At 37.9% G+C, this 16560-nt stretch overlaps 1 protein-coding gene across 2 annotated transcripts in view; it reads right to left on the reverse strand.

The window, feature by feature from the left end:
- Positions 1–16560, reverse strand: part of LOC110466293 (nuclear pore complex protein Nup107-like) — a 66205-nt gene that overhangs the window by 23757 nt on the left and 25888 nt on the right. For both annotated transcript variants that reach the window (XM_021522698.1, XM_021522699.1), the window contains exons 12-16: positions 13729–13810; positions 8625–8738; positions 8063–8236; positions 5297–5502; positions 2621–2663 (exon numbers count right to left, since the gene is read on the reverse strand). In XM_021522698.1, the coding sequence (XP_021378373.1) occupies positions 2621–2663; positions 5297–5502; positions 8063–8236; positions 8625–8738; positions 13729–13810 (619 nt within the window). The remainder of the gene's footprint in view (positions 1–2620; positions 2664–5296; positions 5503–8062; positions 8237–8624; positions 8739–13728; positions 13811–16560) is intronic.

The following is a 16560-nucleotide window of genomic DNA, read 5'->3' on the forward strand; positions in this document are numbered from 1 at the left end:
AGAATTTGGAAAACAAGAGGCCCAGAGGGCCTGTATCGCTCACCTGGGAATGTTAGCAAAATTGAAGTTGAAATAGCCAGATGTACATGTATTGCATGGTTATTAAGGGGTTATATTTATATGCAATTGGACAAAATCCTGTCATTCTTGCAGGAAAAAGAGGATTTTAAAGAATTTGCTGTTTCCCCTATTGGGCACTGCCCCTATGCAAAATTAGGTCCCCTTCTCCCATTCCTTAATTCCTACAGAAGAAGGATTTCAAAGCTATTTTTTTCTATTTTTCCCCGACCCCTCTGCCACCAGGGGTTTCAAACCCACCATTTATACCAAATTGAATTCCCTTCCAAATAGGATGCTACTGTTCAAATTTGGTCAAAATTCCTTCATCCCAACGGAATAAGAAGGATATAAAAGCTATTCCTCTCGATCTAAATCCCTTATTGGACCCCTCCTCTCTGCCCGAAGGGGGTCAGACCCATCATTTATACAAAATAAGTTCCCCTTCACACAAAGGAAAAGGAGCTTCATACCCAAATTTGGATAAAATCCTGTCATTCCTACAGAAGAAGGATTTTGAAGAATTTGCTATGTTTCCCCTATTGGCATTAGCCCTGCCCCTCTACCCCCAAGGGGGGCCACACTCATTATTTATACAAAATTGAACCTCCCCTTGGACCAAGGATGCTCCAGACTAAATTAGGATGAAATCCCTTTATCCCTATACTAGAAGAAGGATTTTAAAGGTTTGACCTCTATTTCCTCTATTGGGCCCAGCCCCTCTGCCCTAGGGCAGCCAAACCCTCCATTTTTACCAAATAGAGTCTCCTTGGTCTAAGGATGCTCCAGACTAAATAAGGATAAAATCCCTTCATCCCTACAATAGGAGAAGGATTTTAAAGGCCTTACCTCTTTTCCCCCCATTCAGCACCAACCCTCTGCTCCCATGGCCAGGGGGCCACATCCACCATTTATACAAAATTCATTTCCCTTCCAAATAGGATGCTACTGTTCAAATTCGGTCAAAATACCTTCATCCCAACGGAAGAAGAAGAATATTAAAGTTATTCCTCCATATCCCTTATTGGGCCCCTCCTCTCTGCCCCCATGGGGGGTGGGGGTGCGGCACACTCGCTGTCTATACAAAACTAAGTCCTCTTGGCCTAAGGATGCTCCAGACCAATTTTAATCAAAATCTACTAGGCCGTTCAGGACTAGTAGCATTTTAAAGGAAAGTTGACGGACGGACAACGGACGCTGCGGTATGGCATAAGCTCACCATGGTCCTTCGGACAAGGTGAGCTTAACAAGAGGCCCAAATGGGCCTACACCGCTAACCTGGTATTAATCTCACAATTGTAACCTTAAAAGTGGACTAAAATAAAGCTACAGGCAAAATATCAGTGTCTTGACTTCAAGTCATTCAGAAGAACCTGTTAAACGATTAAACACATTTGACACCTGTGACCTTAAAAAGTCAAACACACTTCATAGCCCTTCTAAGAATGCAACTTAAAGATTTATGCACTAGTGACCAGATGTGACCATGTCAAGGTCATTCACATCAAAAAGCAACCAGATGTGACCATGTCAAGGTCATTCACATCAAAAAGCAATCACCCTGTATGCTTTAGTTATTCAGAAAAAGTCGTTTAAGGATTTCAACATATTTGACCCCAGTGACCTTGAATATGGAAAAAGGTCATTCCTTTGAACAAACTTTGTAGGTCTTAATGCCAACATGCTACTGGCCAAATATCATCACCCTACCCTTGACCTTTTGGTTATACAGAAGAAGTTGTTTAAAGGTTTTAAAGACAATTGACTCCTTTGACCTTGAATATGATTGGATGTCATTTAATTAAACAAACTTGGTAGTCCTTCATGCCAACATCCTTTTGGCCAAATATCATCACCCTGGACCTTTTGGTTATTCAAGACAATTGACCCCTGTGACCTTGAATATGGGTGAAGGTCATTTATTTGAACAAACTTTGTAGCCCTTCATGCCAACATCCTTCTGGCCAAATATCATCACCCTGGACCTTTCGGTTTTACAGAAGAAGTTGTTTTAAGGTTTTTAAGACAATTGACCCCTGTGACCTTGAATATGGCCGAAGGTCATTCTTTTGAACAATCTTGGTAGCCCTTCATCCCCTCATGCTACTGGCCAAATTTCATCACCTTGAAACTTTTGGTTATTCAGAAGTTGTTTAAAGATTTCAACATATTTGACCCCTGTGACCTTGAATATAGGTGAAGGTAATTCATTTGAACAAACTTGGTAGCCCTTCATCCCAGCATGCTACTGGCCAAATATCATCAGTCTTGGCCTCTTGGTTATTCAGAAGAAGTTTAAAGTAAAAAGTTGACACCAGACGGACGCTGCACCATGCCATAACCAGGTGAGCTAAAATCCTGTTAACATTTCAATTATTTAATTTGATGCAAAATAAATACAAATCTGTCCTAATTTATTGACAATAGAAAATAAGTTTTCAATTATGTATTACACTTCGTGTATCAGATTTCATAAAGATTGTTGACACTGATTATTTTTGTAATATAAGTACCGGCAAAACAATGGAATGGATTTTATTTTTTAAAGAAAATTTGTACATACATCATAAGCTTCCAATCTTCTAAAAACAGATTCAGCATCAGATCTGCAATGTAAAATCCTTAAACAATGCAATGTAACATCATCAAATCATCTCAATTCTAAAGACTCTGCGGGATGTTTTTTTGATCAAATCAGTATATGACTCTAAAAGACTTTTATTTCATTAATTACTTGCATGAATATTTTTTTCCATTACTCGTGTTTTATGTATAATTTCCAATATAACTTTTTCATATATGCAGTATTACCTCCCCTTAATTTTGTTTTGAATGTAAGGTTACATTCGCATATCCCGGTTGAAACGGTACAGGTTGAACAGAAATATTCCACGATTAACGAACACACTTGGACTGTTCTATAAGCAGAGCTTAAAATGCAGTTTCAGAAAATAAATAACAATGTGTCAATATTATTATGCCCATCTTTCACGCGTCCAAAAGAGGCCCAAGGGTCTTAGCGGTCACCTGAGTTATATCATAGGTACTGGTAGCTTTGTTTTATTGTTTAGATGTGATGTGGAAATCAGCATGTAAACTAAGTGAAATACAATACTTGTCATGTCATCAAAGGATGAGAATTTGAAAATATTGGTAAATGTTTCCTTTGGGGCCCTGCCCTAAACCCCTGGGGATGGGGCAGGAATCCAAATTTTACAATGTGATACCCTCATTCACCAAAGATGAATCTGACTAAGTTTGAGTAATTTTCTGCTGAAAATGGATAAAATATACTCAAAAGTGTTATTTCCGTATATAAACTATAGTAAACTTAACCCCCTCCCAAGGGAGAACGGATAGCTCGGGGGTCCTGAAATTTACAATTTAAATAAAGCCCCTGATGATCTTTCTTTCCATGCAGAGAAAATGACTGAGCACCTCTGAGTCTGGAGAAGAAAATTTTTGAAATACAGTCGAACCTCGTTATCTCGAAGTCGACGGGATCGTTGGGAAACTTCGAGTTATCCGAGTATTCGAGTTAAGCGAGTTCCTATGTTTGGCATAAAGCTTGGTAAAGTTCCAATATGATGCTATATATGTCATTGATTTCTCTGACAATCAACGTGTTTAAACAGTCGATAAATGACAAAAAGATAACTATATACAATAAAAAAATAACAACTTATTTTATATTCATTAATTAATTAATGTTACAATAAACACACATGCTGTCTCCGACCTCGTGCTATGCTGATAGAAAATTTCAATGCGGAAATGAAAGTGCGCAAGTCTTTATACAAATCACTGTATTGGAGCGTACACATTGGATTGCTCAGTTGATTTCCACATTCCGAAATGGGTATGAGTTAATCAGGAAACATATCCACATTTATAGACCCAATGACACTTGACATCTCCTCAACACGACGTAGTCAACAATAATTATCGTTTTGTTCCTATAATCTCTCAATTACTTATCAGTGCCATACAGGCCCCTGTACAAACATAAACCAACGAACCAGTCCTAGGTTGTGATTTTTACTGTGGAGCTTATTTACGCATGACCGCACACTGTGACCCATTTTCCGGTTACAATGTGTCGGCAGCTTTGGTGTAAATAAAGTGCTACTCAAATTGTTTACGGGCTCGATGTAAGTACTAATTGTTGTTAATCAACATTGATGAAATTTGTTTCTTTATTTGTACCAAGTGCTTTTACAGTCAAACACATTTTAATGCCATAAGTTTAATCGAAGTAATTATGACCGAGCGTAAGCTGCTCTATGAGAACGATGTTTACCGTAGCATTGCGTCTAATATGTATCAAATAATCAAAGAATATAAGATAGACTTGTGAATCTTAAGAAACTTCGAGGTAGGAGATATTTTTATGTAGGATTTACGTTGTTGGGACCGATGTTTCACTTCGGGATATCCAAGTTTTTCGAGTTTTCAGATTTCGAATTATCAGAGTTTTTATTAATAAGATTAAGAAGAGTTTAGGCCGGGACCAATGACATACCTCGAGTTAAACGAGGTCTTCGAGTTATACGAGTTCGAGATAACGAGGTTTGACTGTATTGGTTAATTTTCCCTTTCGGGCGCTACCCTGGCCCCAGGGTTTGGGGTAGGAATCCCAATTTTATAACTTTGTAGCCTCATCTTCCAAGGATGATTCTGACCAAGTTTGAAAAAAATCCATCCGCTGGTTCTTGAAAAGAAGTTGAAAATGTAAAAAGTTTACACACGACGGACGGAAAGCGATTAGAATAGGTCACTTGAGTAAAGCTCAGGTGACCTAAAAACGACATGTGGCTTGACATTGTTTTAGAAAGGATTAACGCAAACTAGCAATAGTCAGCATTTTAGTTTCAGTCAGGTACGTCTGGACCCCTCAATCTACTTGTGCCAAATATTCCAGAGGTGAGCCTCGGTTCAGATCTGCGCCTGTTGTTTTCTTTACAGGTTCAACGAGTTTGGCCAGGACACTTGCGTTCACTAGGTCGCTCAGTTGGTTAGAGTGAGAGTATACCAATCTGAAGTCGATGGTTTGAATCCCAGTCTAGTCCTGCTTAATTTTTTAATCTTAGAATGCTGTTGTTGATAATTGTTTTCCTGTCCTTTAAATGATGTTGTTGTCGACCCTGAACATGATTTACAAACCAATGGTTAAGTTACCAAGTGCTTCCATGTTGTGATGTTGGCCCTTTTTTAGTGATCTCTTGTCAAACAAACTTACGATTGATCCCAAAACTCTGCAGGCATACTGACAAGCTGCCGTCCAGACAACTTGTGTGTGCGTAGTTCCTGCTCCATCCTCACATCCACGAGGACCTTGTAGTGGGCCCACAGATAGTCCAGCCAGTCTTTACAAACTGGCAATACAGCATGAAGATTACCACTCAGGACACCATAGATAGCCTTCTCAAAAGGGTCATAGCTAGGCTGTTAAAGCAAAAACAATTATTTTGATTTTATATTTACATAACTCTTTATTAATAGAACAGAAAAAGTTACATAGATATGTACTCTCTGATAAAAGCTGAATTCTCTTGAACTGATTATCAGAGAGGCATGCTAGATGTTTGTAGTGACATTCTGGAAAGTCTGTTCTGTGTGCAGTGATCATATTGAACAGATTTTAAGGCCATTAACATAATTTTTAACAATATTTTATACTTTTCCTTCAGAAATACAAATATTTAACTAAGCAACGACTTGAACCTTTAAAACAAGAGGCCAAATGGGCCTGAATTGTTCACCTGGTATTAATCTCACACTTGTAATCTTAAAAGTGGACTAAAATACAGCTACAGGCAGAATATCAGTGTTCGACTCATAAGAACCTATTAAAATTTAAACATATGACGCCTGTGACCTGGAATGTCGAACAAGGGTAGTAGGTTGAACAGAGTTTAAAGTCGTCCAACCCAGCAAGCTTCTGGCAAAATATCATTACCCTGGACCTTTTGGATATACAGAACAAGTCATTTAAAGATTTAAACATATATGGACCACTGTGACCTTGAATATGGGCAAAGGTCATTCATTCAAACAAGAGGCCCATGGGCCTTAACGGTCACCTGAGTCTACAGTATTTATTTTTGTTGTTGAAATATGTACCAATTTGAGTAAAAAATAGTATAATGTTAACTTAACTTTGTCAGGACCATGAGCTGATCATTCCTAGACCAATTTTAAGTGAGATCGGCCTATTAGAACTTAGTAGCAAAATAGCGGCCATGGCAGCCAAATTGTATTTCTGATTGACCCGAAAAATAACAACACTTTGTCAGGACCATGAGGCGATCATTCCTACCAACTTTCAGTTCAATCGGTCCAGCAGAACTTGACTTTAAGTTTGAAATAGGTTTTCAAAATGGCGGCCGTGGCGGCCATATTGGATTTCTGATCGACCCGAAAAATAACAACACTTTGTCAGGACCATGAGGCGATCATTCCTACCAACTTTCAGTTCAATCGGTCCAGCAGAACTTGACTTTAAGTTTGAAATAGGTTTTCAAAATGGCGGCCGTGGCGGCCATATTGGATTTCTGATCGACCCGAAAAATAACAACACTTTGTCAGGACCATGAGGCGATCATTCCTACCAACTTTCAGTTCAATCGGTCCAGCAGAACTTGACTTTAAGTTTGAAATAGGTTTTCAAAATGGCCGCCGTGGCGGCCATATTGGATTTCTGATCGACCCGAAAAATAACAACACTTTGTCAGGACCATGAGGCGATCATTCCTACCAACTTTTAGTTCAATCGGCCCAGCAGAACTTGACTTTAAGTTTGAAATGTAAAATGTTAACGGACGACGGACGACGGACGACGACGGACGAAAACGGATAGCAAACTTGGTAGTCCTTCATCCCAGCATGTTACTGGCCAAATATCATTAACCTAGGCCTCTTGGTTTTAAACATATATGAGACCACTGTGACCTTGAATATTTGTCAAGGTCATTCATTTAAACAAACTTGATAGTCTTCATCCCAGCAAATTACTGACCGAATATCATTATCCTAGGCTTCTTGGTCATTCATCAGAAGTTGTTTAAAGGTTTCAAACATATTTGACCCCTGTGACCTTGATTAAAATTTCAAGGTCATTTTTTGAACAAATTTGGAAGTCCTTTTTCACAGCATGCTACTGGCCAAATAGCATCATCCTAGGCCTTTTGATTATTGAGAAGTTGTTTAAAAGTTTTAAAACATATTTGACCCCTGTGACCTTTAATATATGTCAAGGGGATTCATTTAAACACACTTGGTAGCCCTTATCCTTGCATGATACTGGCCAAATATCATTATCCTAGGCCTCTTAGTTATTCAGAAGAAGTTATTTAAAGTTTTTTTAAACATATTTGGACCCTGTGACCATGAAAATTGGTGAAAGTCATTCATTTGAACATTTGGTAGCCCTTCAAACTAGCATGCTACTGGCCAAATAGCATCATCCTAAATCTTTTTGTTATTGAAAAGAAGTTGTTTAAAAGGTTTTAAACATATTTGACAATTGTGACCTTGAATATAAGTCAAGGTCATTTATTTGAACAAACTTGGTAGCCAAATATCATAACCCTCGTCCTCTTATATAATAAGTTGTTCAGAAGAAGTTGTTAAAAGATTTATTTTAGACAACTGACCTGTGACCTTGAAAATGGATGAAGGTCATTCATTTGAACAAACTTGGTAGCCCTCCATCCCAGCATGCTACTGGCTAAATATCATCTCCTTGGGCATTTTGGTTATACAGAAGTTGTTTAAAGTTTTTAACATATTTGACCCCTGTGACCTTGAAAATAAGTGAAGGTCATGTATTTGAACAAACTTGATAGCCCTTCATTCCAGTTTGCTTCTGGCAAAATATCACCACCCTAGGCCTCTTGGTTAATAATAATAAGTTGTTTAAAGTAAAATAAGCTAAAAAGTTACGCCTATGTTTTGCCTCCCTGACATCCACTGCAGGTGAGACTTGATGAACATGTTTGCCTACCTCTTTGGCCATGTTCCAGCAGACATTTCTCCAAATGTCTCGGTTAGGATTTCCCTCTACTGAGCATGCCTGGCCATCATCCAAGGCCTCAAAGTTGGGGTCATGGTAAAGTTTCCATCCCTCTAGTGTAGCAGCTCTCCATGCCTGTCCATGTTCACGACAAATGTCCTGGGCCTGAAGGAAGTTATATAAACTAATGTACACAATGCACTGATGATTCTGTCATTAATTGCATACATTTATATCAGGAACACATGGTTAAGAAGCCAAGAAAGAAAACAATGCAAGGAACAATATATACAGGTCTTAAATACTATTTAATATCCAGCAATTTTTAGCATGGAAAGGCTTATCCAGAAATGAAGACAACCAGTTGGTGGTAGGATGACTCTTTTTTTAGCCCCCCACCCCCAACAAAACAGTAACTGCATTGCAAACAGTGATATTGTATACCCACAGATTAAATTTGGTCAGCGTATTCGAAAATGAAAACAAGTGATTTTACAAGTAATCAAAATGAGTCCATTTTAATAAATTTAATGAACTTGATAAGATAACATACTTGCTGTAGTTGACCTGCCCTTATGTACACAAACAATGTCTGAAGAAGGCGTGATTCATCTTCCTTATCCAAATCATCGACCATCTTTTTCTGTCTTACTGCAGCATCTGGATCCTGAATCAAGTGTCCACAGCATTTATGATCAGAAGTCTTGTCAAGTATACACAGCATTTATAATCAGAAGTCTTGTCAAGTGAACACAGCATTTATAAACAGGTACCTTGTCAAGTATACACAGCATTTAAAATCAGAAGTCTTGTCAAGTATACACAGCATTTATAATAAGATATCTTGTCAAGTGTACACAGCATTTATAATCAGAAGTCTTGTCAAGTGAACACAGCATTTATAAACAGGTACCTTGTCAAGTATACACAGCATTTAAAATCAGAAGTCTTGTCAAGTATACACAGCATTTATAAACAGAAGTCTTGTCAAGTATACACAGCATTTATAAACAGGTGCCTTGTCAAGTATACACAGCATTTATAATCAGATACCTTGTCAAGTGAACACAGCATTCATAATCAGGTACCTTGTCAAGTATACACAGCATTTATAATCAGAAGTCTTGTCAAGTATACACAGCATTTATAAACAGGTACCTTGTCAAGTGTACACAGCATTCATAAACAGGTACCTTGTCAAGTATACACAGCATTTATAAACAGGTACCTTGTCAAGTGTACACAGCATTCATAAACAGGTACCTTGTCAAGTGTACACAGCATTTATAAACAGGTACCTTGTCAAGTGTACACAGCATTCATAAACAGGTACCTTGTCAAGTGTACACAGCATTTATAAACAGGTACCTTGTCAAGTGTACACAGCATTCATAAACAGGTACCTTGTCAAGTGTACACAGCATTTATAAACAGGTACCTTGTCAAGTGTACACAGCATTCATAAACAGGTACCTTGTCAAGTGTACACAGCATTTATAAACAGGTACCTTGTCAAGTGTACACAGCATTCATAAACAGGTACCTTGTCAAGTGTACACAGCATTTATAAACAGGTACCTTGTCAAGTGTACACAGCATTCATAAACAGGTACCTTGTCAAGTATACACAGCATTTATAAACAGGTACCTTGTCAAGTGTACACAGCATTCATAAACAGGTACCTTGTCAAGTGTACACAGCATTTATAAACAGGTACCTTGTCAAGTGTACACAGCATTCATAAACAGGTACCTTGTCAAGTGTACACAGCATTTATAAACAGGTACCTTGTCAAGTGTACACAGCATTCATAAACAGGTACCTTGTCAAGTATACACAGCATTTATAAACAGGTACCTTGTCAAGTGTACACAGCATTCATAAACAGGTACCTTGTCAAGTGTACACAGCATTTATAAACAGGTACCTTGTCAAGTGTACACAGCATTCATAAACAGGTACCTTGTCAAGTGTACACAGCATTTATAAACAGGTACCTTGTCAAGTGTACACAGCATTCATAAACAGGTACCTTGTCAAGTGTACACAGCATTTATAAACAGGTACCTTGTCAAGTGTACACAGCATTCATAAACAGGTACCTTGTCAAGTATACACAGCATTTATAAACAGGTACCTTGTCAAGTGTACACAGCATTCATAAACAGGTACCTTGTCAAGTGTACACAGCATTTATAAACAGGTACCTTGTCAAGTGTACACAGCATTCATAAACAGGTACCTTGTCAAGTATACACAGCATTTATAAACAGGTACCTTGTCAAGTGTACACAGCATTCATAAACAGGTACCTTGTCAAGTGTACACAGCATTTATAAACAGGTACCTTGTCAAGTGTACACAGCATTCATAAACAGGTACCTTGTCAAGTGTACACAGCATTTATAAACAGGTACCTTGTCAAGTGTACACAGCATTCATAAACAGGTACCTTGTCAAGTGTACACAGCATTTATAAACAGGTACCTTGTCAAGTGTACACAGCATTCATAAACAGGTACCTTGTCAAGTGTACACAGCATTTATAAACAGGTACCTTGTCAAGTGTACACAGCATTCATAAACAGGTACCTTGTCAAGTGTACACAGCATTTATAAACAGGTACCTTGTCAAGTGTACACAGCATTCATAAACAGGTACCTTGTCAAGTATACACAGCATTTATAAACAGGTACCTTGTCAAGTGTACACAGCATTCATAAACAGGTACCTTGTCAAGTGTACACAGCATTTATAAACAGGTACCTTGTCAAGTGTACACAGCATTCATAAACAGGTACCTTGTCAAGTATACACAGCATTTATAAACAGGTACCTTGTCAAGTGTACACAGCATTCATAAACAGGTACCTTGTCAAGTGTACACAGCATTTATAAACAGGTACCTTGTCAAGTGTACACAGCATTCATAAACAGGTACCTTGTCAAGTGTACACAGCATTTATAAACAGGTACCTTGTCAAGTGTACACAGCATTCATAAACAGGTACCTTGTCAAGTGTACACAGCATTTATAAACAGGTACCTTGTCAAGTGTACACAGCATTCATAAACAGGTACCTTGTCAAGTATACACAGCATTTATAAACAGGTACCTTGTCAAGTGTACACAGCATTCATAAACAGGTACCTTGTCAAGTGTACACAGCATTTATAAACAGGTACCTTGTCAAGTGTACACAGCATTCATAAACAGGTACCTTGTCAAGTGTACACAGCATTTATAAACAGGTACCTTGTCAAGTGTACACAGCATTCATAAACAGGTACCTTGTCAAGTGTACACAGCATTTATAAACAGGTACCTTGTCAAGTGTACACAGCATTCATAAACAGGTACCTTGTCAAGTATACACAGCATTTATAAACAGGTACCTTGTCAAGTGTACACAGCATTCATAAACAGGTACCTTGTCAAGTGTACACAGCATTTATAAACAGGTACCTTGTCAAGTGTACACAGCATTCATAAACAGGTACCTTGTCAAGTATACACAGCATTTATAAACAGGTACCTTGTCAAGTGTACACAGCATTCATAAACAGGTACCTTGTCAAGTGTACACAGCATTTATAAACAGGTACCTTGTCAAGTGTACACAGCATTTATAAACAGGTACCTTGTCAAGTGTACACAGCATTCATAAACAGGTACCTTGTCAAGTATACACAGCATTCATAAACAGGTACCTTGTCAAGTATACACAGCATTTATAAACAGGTACCTTGTCAAGTGTACACAGCATTCATAAACAGGTACCTTGTCAAGTGTACACAGCATTTATAAACAGGTACCTTGTCAAGTGTACACAGCATTCATAAACAGGTACCTTGTCAAGTGTACACAGCATTTATAAACAGGTACCTTGTCAAGTGTACACAGCATTCATAAACAGGTACCTTGTCAAGTGTACACAGCATTTATAAACAGGTACCTTGTCAAGTGTACACAGCATTCATAAACAGGTACCTTGTCAAGTGTACACAGCATTTATAAACAGGTACCTTGTCAAGTGTACACAGCATTCATAAACAGGTACCTTGTCAAGTGTACACAGCATTTATAAACAGGTACCTTGTCAAGTGTACACAGCATTCATAAACAGGTACCTTGTCAAGTGTACACAGCATTTATAAACAGGTACCTTGTCAAGTGTACACAGCATTCATAAACAGGTACCTTGTCAAGTGTACACAGCATTTATAAACAGGTACCTTGTCAAGTGTACACAGCATTCATAAACAGGTACCTTGTCAAGTGTACACAGCATTTATAAACAGGTACCTTGTCAAGTGTACACAGCATTCATAAACAGGTACCTTGTCAAGTGTACACAGCATTTATAAACAGGTACCTTGTCAAGTGTACACAGCATTCATAAACAGGTACCTTGTCAAGTATACACAGCATTCATAAACAGATACCTTGTCAAGTATACACAGCATTTATAAACAGGTACCTTGTCAAGTATACACAGCATTCATAAACAGGTACCTTGTCAAGTGTACACAGCATTTATAAACAGGTACCTTGTCAAGTGTACACAGCATTCATAAACAGGTACCTTGTCAAGTGTACACAGCATTCATAAACAGATACCTTGTCAAGTATACACAGCATTTATAAACAGGTACCTTGTCAAGTGTACACAGCATTCATAAACAGGTGCCTTGTCAAGTGCACACAGCATTCATAAACAGATACCTTGTCAAGTGTACACAGCATTCATAAACAGGTGCCTTGTCAAGTGAACACAGCATTCATAAACAGATACCTTGTCAAGTGTACACAGCATTCATAAACATGTGCCTTGTCAAGTATACACATCATTTATAAACAGGTACCTTGTCAAGTATACACAGCATTTATAAACAGGTGCCTTGTCTTGAGTATACACAGCATTTATAAACAGGTACCTTGTCAAGTATACACAGCATTCATAAACAGATACCTTGTCAAGTATACACAGCATTCATAAACAGGTGCCTTGTCAAGTGTACACAGCATTCATAATTAGGTGCCTTGTCAAGTATACACAGCATTCATAAACAGGTACCTTGTCAAGGGTACACAGCATTCATAAACAGGTGCCTTGTCAAGTGTTCACAGCATTTATAAACAGGTACCTTGTCAAGTGTACACATCATTTATAAACAGGTGCCTTGTCAAGTATACACAGCATTTATAAACAGATGCCTTGTCAAGTATACACAGCATTCATAAACTGAAGTCTTGTCAAGTGTACACAGCATTTATAAACAGGTGCCTTGTCAAGTGTACACAGCATTCATAATTAGGTGCCTTGTCAAGTATATACAGCATTCATAAACAGGTACCTTGTCAAGTATACACAGCATTTATAAACAGGTGCCTTGTCAAGTATACACAGCATTCATAAACTGAAGTCTTGTCAAGTGTACACAGCATTTATAAACAGGTGCCTTGTCAAGTGTTCAGACATTCCCAGGAATTTCTTATCAAACTTAAATATCCAACAATATATGCATTGAAAACACAAAATGCTGGCACTAATAACATAATAACAAGATATATATATATATTAAACATATCAACAATAGCTTTAAAAAGAAACAACAAACATATATAGATTGCTAATAACATTTATAACTTACAATCTCATCAACCAGCGGACGATCTGTTCCTCCAAACATAGTTCCTGATTCTCTTGTTTGTAGTTTATGCAGAGTATTTTCCCTGTAATGAAATTTATATATGACAAGAGGTCTATGGGCCTTAACGGTCACCCGAGTTCTGATTTTTGTTTTTAAAACATGAACAGAAGTATTATTCAAAGTGACAAAAAACAATAAAACAACCTTATTCCATATCTAGCATACAGATTTAAGACTGAAAAGTATTTGAAACTAGCACCTCTCATTCTAAACAAGAACAAGACGCCCAATGGGCCTGCATCGCTCACCTGGTATTTATCTCACAGAGTCAAGGTCATTCATTTGAACAAACTTTGTAGTCCTTCATCCAAGCATGCTACAGGCCGAATATCAGTGCCCTGGGCCTTTTGGTTATTGAGAAGTGGTTTGAAGATTTTATGACATTTGACCCCTGTGACCTTGAAAGTGGGTCAAGGTCATTCATTTGAACAAACTTTGTAGTCCTTCATCTCAGCATGGTACAGGCCAAATATCAGTACCCTGGGCTTATTAATAAGGTTATTGAGAAGAAGTCGTTTGAAGATTTAGAGACATCTGAGCCCAGTGACCTTGAAAGTGGGTCAAGGTCATTCATTTGAACAAACTTGGTAGCCCATCATTCCAGCATGCAACAGGCCCAATATCAGTACCCTTGGCCTTTTGGTTATTGAGAAGAATTTGTTGGAAGATTTTAAGACATTTGACCTCTGTGACTTTGAAAATTCGTCAAGGTCATTCATTTGAACAAACTTGGTAGCCCTTCATCCCAGCATGCTACAGGCCCAATATCAGTACCCTGGGCCTTTTGGTTATTGAGGAGAAGTTATTTGAAGATTTAAACATATTTGACCCTTGTGACCTTGAAAGTGGGTCAAGATCAGTCATTTGAACAAACTTGGTAGCCCTTTAGCTAACCTAGCCCGAAAGGTGAGCTAAAAATGCAGAAATTTTAGCACACTGACTCCTTTGGGCGCCCTTGGGGTCTAAAGTAGAGCTGGCTCAAAATTTTCAAAGTATTAATTAAACTGTCAACTCAGGGTTATAATTCCAATCAAGTTATCAACATGTAATATTCAAAGTATCATTTGCCATAATAAATTTGATTCTAACTTATCTGGGTCTTGAGTCGAGAAGAGGATTTTGAAATTTCAGTCAATTCGACCCATTTTGGCCCCACCCATCAGCCCCTTGGGGTTAGTCAGGGCTGATATGTACATACCATCAAACTGCTATCCAATACTGAGATAATGCTAATCCAAATTGAATTACTTCCAATGGAAAGAAGAAATCGAAAATGTAAATTGTTTACGGACAGACGACGACGGACAAAAGGCGATCGCAATAGGTCACTCGTGAGATTTTGTCTAAAAATGTTACCTATCGTAAATGAAATGTTATACAGCACTTCTGTTCTTCATTCTTAGGAACAATATATTTAAGTTAAACAAGCATACTGAGCATTGCCAATGCAATACATGTCCCCTAAAAGAGTGCCCTTTGGGGTTAATTTAGGAAAATGAAAAGTATACAATTAGCCTGTAACTGTTTTTAATGTAATAATAATACAAGAAATTGTAATGTTAGTATTATGATAGAGGAATTATATAAAATAAAATGATTGACAACCCTGCAACTCGAACTTGTCCCGAGATATTATAATTATTGACCTTTGTAATTGTGTGAAATTTGATCAAATTCCCTTTAGGCATGAAGCCGCTAGAGCGCTGATCATACTTTTTCTAAAAATAGTAACAGTGACCTTGACCCTACAACGCTGAAACTCAAACATGTCAGAGATATTATGGTCCTTTGTAATTGTGTAAAGTTTGATCCAAATCCCTCAAGGAATGAAGCCGCTACAGCGCCGACAAGGATTTTCAAACAAGAGGCCCAATGGGCCTGCATCGCTCACCTGGTATTAATCTCACACTTGTAATCTTAAATGTTGACTAAAATACAGCTACAGGCAGAATATCAGTGTTTGGTTCATAAGAACCTATTAAAAGATTTAAATATATGATGCCTGTGACCTTGAATGTCGAACAAGGACATTAGGTTGAACAGAGTTTTTAGTCTTCCAACCCAGCATGCTTCTGGCAAAATATCATTACCCTAAACCTTTTGGTTATACAGAACAAATCATTTAAAGATTTAAATATCTATTCACCACTGTGACCTTGAATAGGGTGAAGGTCATTCACTTGGTAGTCCTTCATCCCAGCATGTTAATGGCCAAATATCATCACTCTTGGCCTTTGCTTATTAAGAAGAAGTCATTGGTTTTAAACATATTTGACCCCTGTGACCTTGAATATATATGTCAAGGTCATTCATTTGAACAAACTTGGTAGTCCTTCATCCCAGCATGTTACTGGCATTATATTAGGCCTCTTGGTTATTCAGAAGAAGTTGTTTAAAGGTTAAAAACATATTTGACCCCTGTGACCTTGAAAAAAGATGAAGGTCATTCATTTGAACAAACTTGGTAGCCCTTCATCACAGCATGTTACTGGCCAAATATCATCATCCTATGCCTCTTGATTATTCAGAAGAAGTTGTATAAAGATTTTAACATATTTTACCCATGTGACTTTGAAAATGAATTAAGGTCATTTATTTGAACAAACTTCATAGCCCTTCATCCAAGCATGTTACTGGCCAAATATCATCACCCTAGGCCTCTCAGTTATTCAGAAGAAGTTTTTTAAAGGTTTTAAAAATATTTGACCCCTGTGACCTTGAATATAAGGCAAGGTCATTTATTTGAACAAGCTTGGTAGCCCTTCATTCCAG

The sequence above is a fragment of the Mizuhopecten yessoensis genome, unplaced genomic scaffold, assembly GCF_002113885.1.
Source record: "Mizuhopecten yessoensis strain PY_sf001 unplaced genomic scaffold, ASM211388v2 scaffold11129, whole genome shotgun sequence".
Taxonomy (NCBI): domain Eukaryota; kingdom Metazoa; phylum Mollusca; class Bivalvia; order Pectinida; family Pectinidae; genus Mizuhopecten; species Mizuhopecten yessoensis.